This window comes from Anser anser (assembly GCF_964211835.1).
Source record: "Anser anser genome assembly, chromosome: 2".
NCBI lineage: Eukaryota > Metazoa > Chordata > Aves > Anseriformes > Anatidae > Anser > Anser anser.
The window spans coordinates 115046915-115057973 of NC_139721.1; the positions used below are offsets into that span (position 1 = coordinate 115046915).

At 40.6% G+C, this 11059-nt stretch overlaps 1 protein-coding gene across 4 annotated transcripts in view; it reads right to left on the bottom strand.

Moving 5' to 3' along the window:
• Positions 1-10822, bottom strand: part of TGFBR1 (transforming growth factor beta receptor 1) — a 36267-nt gene extending 25445 nt beyond the window's left edge. The window contains exons 1-3 of one of the 4 annotated variants that reach the window (XM_083825873.1): positions 10605-10822; positions 4373-4624; positions 3736-3978 (exon numbers count right to left, since the gene is read on the bottom strand). In XM_083825873.1, the coding sequence (XP_083681999.1) occupies positions 3736-3978; positions 4373-4624; positions 10605-10683 (574 nt within the window). In that variant the 5' untranslated portion in view covers positions 10684-10822. Of the gene's footprint in view, positions 1-3735; positions 3979-4372; positions 4625-8854; positions 8879-10146; positions 10441-10604 lie in introns of those variants that run through there. The other 3 variants (XM_083825876.1, XM_083825875.1, XM_083825874.1) reach the window with 3 other exon arrangements.
• Positions 10823-11059: the final 237 nt, after the last annotated feature.

The following is an 11059-nucleotide window of genomic DNA, read 5'->3' on the forward strand; positions in this document are numbered from 1 at the left end:
TGTGAAGCCTGATTTGTATTCTTTATGGACAGATTTTCGAAATGCAGAAAAAGCCAACCTAGAATAACCACAGGACCAAACTAATTTCTAAAAATGTGAAATTTGACTCTGTTGACCAGAAGAAGTTTCTTTCTCAGCACTTAAGTGCTACTGCAAAATCCTTACACAAACTTCAAATAGAAGTTGATTTTCTATACTTGAAAGTCGTGATGTTCCTACTATTTTTTCTATAGCTGCTTCCAAAAATTGTTTATCTACAGTTTGAGGCACACTGCTTTCAACATGGTGAGCCATTTATGGATGACACTTCTTGTATAAAAAAAGATGTCCAATGATATTGGCTAACCTCAAAACAGATACAAAGCTTAATCCACCTTGCTCCTATACTTGTTTTTACAATATTTACACAATTCATTTACTCCTATTTTTTTTTGCAACTGTGCTTTCTTTTACTACTGCTGCTGTCAGAAACAGTATTGGAAGGCTGGAATCCATAATTATCTTAAGTCAGTAAGAATTCTTCACCTCACAGACACTGTTTCAACTGAGCACTCTCCACTCTTTGCTATAGATGAAATTCAGCTGTGTATCACCAGGAGTTTGGGCAACTGTATTACTGTAAACCAGAATGCCTGAAAAGTAACTTGCTGCACATGGCTACAATGTTAGTCTTTGTGACATACACACTGGACACAAGTGTCCTTCAAGCTCTTTTTTTTTTTTAAGCTCAAGTACAGCTCCTTTTCAACTGTGCATGAAGATCACAGTCAGTTAGCTAATCATAAGAACGAGAGAAAAATCAAGCTCACGTTAAATTCAACAACAGGTCATCTTATATTCAAGCATGGTCATCCAATTTATCCATGAAGCATCCATCATCTTCATACTTTATATCCAAGTATCCTCAAGCCTTCTTAGAGCTTAAGAGAAGAGTTTTTTTTCCTTCCCACATCTTAACTATGCTCTGATTAATTAGGACCAATGATTTTCCAATGTATAACAGGTTTTTACCTGATTTGGATTAGTAAATTCTGCATTCAGGAATTAAGTTTTAAGGCACTGAAGGCAGCCAACAAAATCAGCTGCTATAACTTGGTTTCTGAATCACAGAACGGTTTGAGTTGAAAGGAATCTTAAAGATCACCCAGTCCTAACGCCCCTGTCATGGGCAGGGGCACCTCCCACCAGACCAGGTTGCCCAAAGCCCCATCCAGCCTGGCCTTGAGCACTTCCAGGGATGGGGCATCCACAGCTTCTCTAGGCGACCTCTTCTAGTGCCTGACCACATGCACAGCAAAGAACTTCTTCCTTATATCTAGTCTAAATCTACCCTCTTTGAGTTTAAAAAAAATTATCTATTGCTACGCTCCCTGATAAAGTCTCTCCCCATCTTTCCTGCAGGCTCATGTTAAGTACTTGCTCTATCAGGTTTTTGTTCATATTCTCAAACATTTGATCTACAGTGCAGAATTTACCTGGATAAGTCTCTCCGCAAAAGACTTTCCCTGAAAGGCAACCCAAAAAACTATGAACTGGGAAAATTTAATTCTCTTCAAACCTCTATGAGTCACAGGTAACTTATAGTAGTTTTACATCTAGTTGAACTGACTCAGCTGAACATTGATTTTATGATCCTCTGGTCTTCAAATGCTTTAAGTACCTGCTTGAACTCACCTATCAATGACAAATTCCTCTCCCATTTCATATGACTCTTCCTGTTTCCTTGCAACAAAGTTGCTTTGTCACTTGCAAGTTATAGAGTTACAGTGGGGCATCCCAATCCATCTATACAATATGTAGTTATTTCTGAGATTTGCATCATGATCTGAAAATCATTCTCAGCTCCAAGAGACTCTGAAATCCTTCTCTTAGAGCCCTCTGCTTAAGTCTCAGCTTCTACTTTAAATGTTTTATGAATTCCTTTCATCAAGCCTGTAATTGTTTCAGGTCTTGCTTTATTTTCTTTTGCTTCTCATGGAACAACAAGGAAATACTAACAGAAGTCAACTAATTAACAGCAGTTTAATATTTATCACCACAGAAAATGAATCCTAATTCCCTTCTGATCTCAGCGGTAAGCTCATTTTTAGAATTCCATACACATCATTTGATATGCTTCTCTTCAAAGAATACCGTAATACAAGAACAGGTGAAACCCTTTTTTACTTGACAAGCTCAGGTTTTTTGGACCCTCTGCATGAATGTTTACCCTAGGCCAGCAGCCCAAACACTTTCTTAGCTGCAACTCTTACATAAGTGCTTTGTGCTGAATAACTATGGCTCTTATGACTAAATTTGGACTGTTGTCTATTCTGTACGTTTCCTGTTTCTTGCATCCTCTTTCCCCAGCAGCATACCGTTCATACAGTTCAGTGCTTAACCATGTCAGAAACCTTTCTCACTAGCAGCTCTGTTCCTATCACTGTTCCTACCCTCAGTTTATTCCATAACCGAGGAGTCCTCTCATTTTTAAATGTGCTGTACCAAAATCAGGATGCTGGAATTATCATTCAAATGCTAAGGCACAAAAGAATGAGAATTTATATAGTAAGCGATTGACTAATTTTGAGACAAAATGATACAAGTCATAGCAAATATAAACACTACCAACAGCACTGAAAATAAGTACTTGAAACACTTCCTATTCCACTCCCATGATAACCACATCACCCCCACAACAAAGAAGCAACAAAACTACCTGTCCAACCTCCAAACACCTCACTCCACCCCCCAACCCTAAAATACCCCATCCAACAACAAGCACCACCACCACCACCAAAAGAACAACCAACCAAAACCACCCAACATTTGCAAATAGAGAAGGATGCAAATGGTTCAGTAACTTTGAACCACTGTGGTGTAAGTTTCTTCTGTGATTCCCAGCTATCAAGAACTTATTTTGAAGGCATACTTCCAGAGAATATCTTCAAACATGAAAATTCTCAGAAGTACCAGAGGGAGGAAAGCCAGAATGCAAATGAAGGGATATTCCCAGTAACAACTGGAAAGGTCAATTGACAACTAAGCCTGAATTAACATGATCATAGGCCTGACTTCTGATCTAAAGTAGTGGGGGAAAGCAGCCACATAGAAAGTGTTAGAAGTGCTGTGATTATCTATAGAAGTTAGAAGGGAACTACTACTGTACACAATCTGGTGCCTCACTCCTGTAGAATATATGCAACTTAACACGGACCACAGATGAATTAATTTCTGCAATGTTTTGTGTGATGCATCATCCCCTATCAAAGCCTATTAAACCATATTTTTATGACAGACCACCACAACCCTATGTTAGCATTACAATAGCAAAGACTATAAGCAGTAAACAGACCATAACCTCTTCATCCCAGAGGATGACCTGTTGAAGTCAGAATTAATAAATACAAATTATGAAATCAAGGAATAGAAATTCTTCAGACATGGTCTGCAGCAATTTACAATTGACACACCATCTTCTCTAAGGAGAGAACTGGCTAAAGTATTAACTTGTACTTAGAATATTCTTTATACACCGATAGCTACAGGTGTATATGAATTTAGAGCTAAAAATCACTTATTTTCATATACTGCAATCTTTACCGATATCAAATAAATCTACATGAAAGCAGCATCTTTTCTACTTCCTTTTCCAATTATTTACAAGTTTAAGTAGATCCGACAATATTTAAAAAAAAAATCAATGCTTTACAAAGCTCTTTAACAGAGTAATTACTACTAGAAGTATGACATTACCTGACCCAGAGCCTGAAGTTGTCATATCATAAATTAAATCCTTTAAAGTAGTTCCTTCTGATATAAAGGGACGATCTAATGAGGGATCTTCTTCACTTGGCACACGATGATGAATCACAGTACGGTTATGACAAAGGTATAGAATCAACATTAGTGAAATGCAGACAAAGCAGACAGGTCCGGCAATAACAGCTGCCAGTTCCACAGGTCCTAGATTAGAAGCTGGTTTTCCTGGAGTAGGACCTGATGGTAAAAATAAAAGGAAATGGTAAAACTTCCTCCCTTGTTGTAACACTATGAAATACATTAAATTTAGTTATTTTGTGATGTTCAATTTACTTCAACGCATTCATTAATAACTTTTGCACAGTAAATTTTTGAAGACTAAGTATTACAGTGAACAAAAGCAACTATATGCTTACTCAGAGTTTTTATTTGACTTGCACATAAGTCTTCAAAACTGGCTCTACTGTTCCTACACAGGATATTAATGTCTTATATCAAAGCTCTTGAAATTTTATTTGCAAAATCTAAGGTGTACTTTAGGTCTTCAAGTTCACCTGCAACTTCAAAATTTGAATGCTTGCAGAATTTGTGAAGTTTAAAAAAAACAAACCAACATGCCAAAAACTCTTACCTGGTGTTGGAATCGGAAGTTCTATTTTATTGCAGTGGTCTTTGTCACAGCAATGAGGCAAAGTAATAACTCCATCTCTGGAGGATGGTGCACAAACAAATGGCCTGTCTCGGGGAATCAGGTCAATTTCTGCTATACACATGCTATTGTGTATGACTTTGTCTGCAGTCCGTGTTACTGAGGTAAAACAAAGCCCATCTGTCACACATGTAAAGTTGTCTTTTGTACATAGATGGCAATAACATTGTAATGCTGTATGGAGAAAAAAACACTAATGTTACTCTTGGCACACATTCTGGATTGTAAAAGAACTTGAATTACTGAAAAAATAAAAGTTTAAGAAACTGAGCCCTATATAATCTTTCTGGCTACATAAACACAGGACTGTAACACTAAAGAACAACACTACAATGCTTTTTATTGTGACAACAGAATTAGGAGATCTGCATATTTAAGAAAGTAAAACAAAGTTGAAGTCATCTTCCTTATACAGTTGTGTATTAAAAGAGAAAGGCTGCTATCTTAGATATTTCTGCAGGTAGAGAAGTTCTGTTACTGTCTTACATCCTAAAAAATTATATACGTTATAACACTACCCTCTAGAGCACTTACCATGCAGTTATCTTATTTTCAAAACCAATACAAGTAATGTCATTTTAAAACCATTTTAACGCCATTACTTGATGGTTTTACAATTACAATTTTTGCTGAGGAAGGGGCATATGAAGGCTTAATCCTCATTTAAAACAAAAACAAAAAGAATCTGAACCCTAAATAGAGCCCAAACAACCTGAGAACATACCTCCTTCCACACAAGCAGAATAGAGTTTAGACTTATTTTGAAGATACAGGAAAACATTTCCTTACGGCACTCAGGTTCCTGATTTACTAAACCTATCAATTGAACTAGTAATTTGAGGGCAGGAGGAATATAGCAGACTAATCACATGTAAGATCGGGTTTCATTCTTTAAATTGCTGAATTTCCTGGAGAAGGAAATCTGTTATTACAAACATTTATTCTTCAAGTTAACTCCTGCAGGCCTTTATCTGACTTGCTTCATCCAAGACTTTTTTTCTATTTAAGTCATCTCCTTGACTCATCATAACTGCACATGCATCTGTATGCCTACAGTAAGAGAGATAATATTTTTTTATGTACATTAAGTCATGGTACAGAGAATAAGTTACCTGAACTGAAAAATGACATTTAAGTAGACCTTGTTAAGCTTATTCATCTCCCTGATCATACAGAATTGCAAAGATACACAAATGTCACTCATACTAAATAAGGCATTTGGTAAGTGTCTTCCTTATTTTGTTCCCACTGTTCTTTTGCTACAGAGTTCTCAATGAGTGCAATTTTATAGAACAATTTATATTTTTGTCCCAGTTTGATGCAATTATCTTCTAGCCTCATATCAAGACAGCACACTGTTCACACTCGACTGAATGGTTTTCTCCACAAATACATCCCTACTTCCTTCTGAAGCTACACTCCCCCTCCCTTTATTTTAAAGTGGAAAATAATGCCTAATCAGCCAAACAGGCAAGCTTCTAGCAATACAGTTTTTTGCTGCTCTCTAGTGGACACACTCTTACAAAAAAAACATCCAAAAATGTCAGCCACCTTTCTACTTTTGCCATTTACAATTCTTAATGCCTTACAACTACAGTGTGTAATGGTAGAATGCCTGTAATTTTACTAACAGGAAAACTGAATCAGGCATCATTAACAACCACTAGCAGGAGGACAAGAGAGAGCCTTGCAATATTCTTGCCTATATCTCACTTCCCAGTTACCTATTCATAAAAGAACAAAGACTATGAATATATGAATATGTTATAGATGAGATTTAACACTAGCGGGATGAGAAGGAGAAGCCAATTACTAACATGCAATTAAATCATTTTGATAAGCAAGTGTTTTCACAACTTCAACCTCAAGGAAAAAAATAATCACACTGCTATTGTCTCGGAGAGAAGTTTTTGCTTCATCTCCATTTTTTCTTCAGGGAAGCATTATAATTAAGAACAGACACAGAACCCAGTCAGTTCTCCAAGCCCACTTAAATATTCATATATTTTCAACTACAGTTGGTTGATAAGATCATGCTGTAAGATACAGCAGTCATTCTCTAATCTTCCAGAGCTAGTAATACCTTTCAGGTATAATGCATTCCAATAAATTTTGAACCCTCATCTCCGTGCTCCCTCTCTCCCCCCAGTAAAGTTTGTAACACAAAAAGCTCCTTCAAAACTACTAAACCTGAAGAGGAGGAAAAAGAAAAAAAAGTTTTAATTCAAGTTTTAGTCCATGTTTTAATTAGCACAGAACACTTCTTTTAAAAAATTTACAACAGTGTGTGGATGCAACCACTGGCATTAAGTGAGGGTATAACAAGCTGGCAACGTAAATAAGATGCAGCTTGACAAGAAGCTGGTTCTCCAGAGCTCAGTTATAAATACTATATACAAAAAGTGAACAGAACAGGATTAAGTACAGCCTATTCACTTAGTTTTTAAGAGTCTATGCTCTATCTACAGAAACGATATCTTAAATATATTTCTTGCATTCCCAAATTAACAAAAGTACAGAAAGACTTTTTTTTTTTTTAAGTAACACAAAAACCTATGAATTACTATATACTATTTGTTCACATCCTGCAACACTATTTCATCCAGACAGTTTACTATAGAACACCACCTTTGATGAAAGAATTTTTGGCTGTAAATCATATGTTGAAAAGCATCTTTCAAGGGATGCTAACAAAGGGTATTGAAGCAGTTAGAACACCCTGGGGGGTGTTTCTCAAAAGCAAAACCACATCTCAATATAAATATAATTTTCTATTTTTAATTCTTTTATCAAAATCTTTGTTTTAAACATTTTAAAATAAGTCATATCAAAAGTCAAGTGATTTCAGGCCCCAAAAGCAGTATTATGCTGAACAAGAAGCTCCAGGTCCTTCTCTTGTGATATACATTAAAACTCTTCTTCCATGGGAAATGCACGTGACAGCTGGGGGGAAGGTACCACCAGAGGAACAGTCAGGACTTTGGTTCCACAAGACATAATGCTTGAGGTGAGAAAGGAGCAAGGCTGTGATATATAGAAGAGACAGTGAGAGATCCTGGGGAGATGACCAACAGGGCTGTAGTGTTTACTGTCACTTTCTTCCTTGTCCAATAATTTTTTTTTTCCACAAGCAAAAAGGTAATACATAGAGGTGCTGTCAGCTTCCTACATTATTTGTACATTCCCCTCAAACAACACACCTGACTCACCTCTGAACTCTTCTAGCTCAAGATGCAAAAGCGTTTAGGTACGGTATTCCAGATACTCTGTGACATTTTTAACCGTGATATTTCAGGACATTCACTAAGTCATTCTTTGCACAAAGGCACTAATTCAGTTTAAGTATTGTAAGGTAACAGTTTCCAGGACAGCATTCACATACATTTCATCCTTTTTTGTTGAGCACAACTTTAAAGGAAAACAGCAATTTTAGCAACCAAAACGATACACTCAAGACAGCAGACAAAATACTTTGAGGCCCTATCTATATCTTGCAGGTAATGATAAAGCCTTGTGAAAAATCTCAGCTTCCAAGAAGCCATGTTATGTCCTCTGTAGTGCAGGTGGCAAATGCTGCTACATATTTTTTGCAACTCATCCATAACGCTACTCATAGGTGTGTTCTTGTCTCTTACAGCAAAATACATCAAAATTGGTTTGGGTAACTTTCATAGAAAAGTATGCTAAAAAAAAAAAGAAAAGTAGAATTAAAAACCTTGGTCTTTATCTTTGTTTTAGCTTTGCTACCTTTATGAAAAAAAAAAACTCTTTAATTTATATGTTTAAATATACTTCAGCATACAAAAGAGATTTCTACCCTTATTTGCGATAAGGACTAGTTGTGTGAATGCAACTGTTTCCAAGAGGTAATGCCCCTGAATTCCTGAAAGATTAAAGACTATTCATGGCTTACACAGTTACGAAATAAAAAATAAATAAATCATGACTGCTTTCAAATTAAGGCTAGTAGTAGGGCTTAAAAAGCAGAGCTTGACAGGAAGTCAACTAGCCGCCGTGATTCACGACATGTCTGATTTTCATATAAACCCTATCATAAGAGGATTCATTCACACATTAAACTAGCATACTGCTTCTGATGCTGTTGTTTTGCAATCAGAAAATGCCTAACTTTTGCAAAGAACACTAAGTAACTGTAGACAAATCATATGTCGTGCTTCTTTGTCAACTTACACCACAGTATTTAGACAATTTAATCCCTTTACCAGTAAGGGAGGACTTGTCTATGAGCTACGGATCAATAGCCCTAGATCCCCGCCTATTACTCTGGACAAGGTAGACTTCTTTCCCCTCCTGCCCCACTTAAAACAAACAAAACAAAGAAACACACACAAAAGAAGAACACTTCTATTTCCAACCTTAAGCTTTTGCATAGAAATCTATTACCTTGTTTTCACATAAAGCTTTCAGACCTTTCTTTCCTGAAAGAGATTAAATGAGAATTCTTGACTGACTAGAAGCATTAAAAGGGAAAAGAAAGTTTCAAAGCTGAAATCAAGTTAAAGTTTCCCTCAACATCTAGATTGGATATAGTACATAAGAAAGCTTCAAATTATTAAAGCCTGCTACACCTGTTCAAGAACGCAAGAAAAAACAACTTAGGCTTACTTCACTGTTTCCACAACAAAAGATTCTCCATCTTCTTCAGTAAGAATACTGACAAGTAATAGAGCATTTTAGTTTAGCTACTTGCTGTTTTGCTTTAAGCAGTACTTTCTTTGCAGTGTAAGTACCACCTTAAAGTGAATAGTGAACAGCATGGTGAAACCCCAGATGTCTTATAGCTGGAATAAGTTGTGGTGCTTCTCCGTTTCCTCTTTAAAACCCAAAGCAATATACGACCCACCTGCAGAATAATTTAGGAACCGGAATTCATTATAAGACACATTTTGTATATGTTATTAACCTCTCAATACAGATGAAGCTGGAACCTAAAGCAATTAGAACCAGGCATCTATAACATTTGTATAACAAACACATTAGGACATGTACAGAACTGCTATCCAAAGAACAAAACATTTTTCCCACTTCCTTTTTTTATAAAAGAAAGTTTACTTCTTTCATTTCTGAATGCCATTAAAAACTCCCGTTTCACGCATTAGCTCTGCCACAGCACAGCTCTGCTACCATCCCTCCCTTACAAGACACCGTTAAGTACAGAGAGGCCAAAAGAACAAAGCCATTTCACTGTACAACATTCACTAAAGACTTCACCTCCTCACGGTTTGGTCCTCGCAAAGCAAACGTAGCCGTCTGACTGTAACTGGAAGATCGCCTACCTAAATCGTCACAACTTTTCCGAAGACACTGTAAACACGCTACAACGTGGCGCGTAACCGACTTAAAGCGCCCGACATGGCAGTCAGGGGATCTTTTACCTTCACCCCGTGGAGCACTCAACACGTAACCACACAACCTCATGCCTCCTCTCTCTCCCTCCCCCGTCGTACTGTTTGTAAGCGCCCTTTAACACGCTGAGAGGAGACCGCAAGACATAGCGGGATTTCCCTAGCCCGATGACGAACCCAGCACGTCTAGGGAGCAGACACAAGTTCTCCAAAGAAAAAGGGAGGCTCGTTCCTACAGGCTGCTTCGCTCCAACCACCCAGGCGCCAGACAACAGCGACCCGGGCGAGGAGCAGCGCTCTGCCACCCACAGCCACGTTACCTCCGTGTACCTGCCTGACGGGGGCGGGCGTACAATCAAGTCACCCTCCGCAGACACCGCTGGAGAGGGTTAACGCGCGCCCCGGCGGGGTGGCCGGGGGCTACCGAGGGAGACCCGCTGCGGGTACCTCGTCCACCTCTCACCACACCCTCCGCGCGAGCCGCCGCCGCCGCCGCCCCTCGTCGCCTTGCAGCATCACGTCTGCCCTGCAGCCGCGGCCCCTCCCTCGGGGCAGCCGCTGCGCTCGGCCAACAAAGGGACGAGCCGTCCCCAGGCTCTGCCAGGCTCGGACACCAGGGGGGTGAGGGGGTGGCGACTCCGCCCCAGCCAGCCCCTCCGCCATGTTGTTGAAAGGAACCGCCGCGGACCTGCAGCCCGCCGCCGCTCTCCTACCCCCCCGCCCCCCCCACCGCACCACGCACTACCCCGCTCGCTCCCGCTCCCCCCCCCTTCCCCTCAGACACTCACCGGCCGCCCCGGGGAAGAGCAGCACAGCCGCCGCCAGGCACAGCGGGGCCCAGCTCCGCCGGGTGGCCGTTACCGCCATGGTCCGGTCTCGAACCCGCAAAGCCAGCGCGCGCGCGCACCCGCACGCCGCCGGAGTTCCGCCTCGCGACCCTCTCCCCGCCCCGCCCCTCCCCTCCCCTCGGCTCGCTCCTGCCGCGGCTGCGACGGGCGCGGAGGCGCCGCCTGATTGGCCGCTCCCCCCCCGTCCCGTCCCGTCCCGTCCCGTCCCGTCCCACCCCCGCGGCAGCTGCCGGGAGCCCCAGCGACGGGGCTCCGGACAGCGCGGCCGAGGGGCGGGGTGGGCCCGGCGGGGTGGTGGCGGTGCGCGCTGCCTGGCTGCGGCTCGCCGCTGGGGCGGCGGGGCCGAGCATCCGCTTTCGTCCGTCCGCCGGAGAGGGCTTCCGGCAGGAACCGAG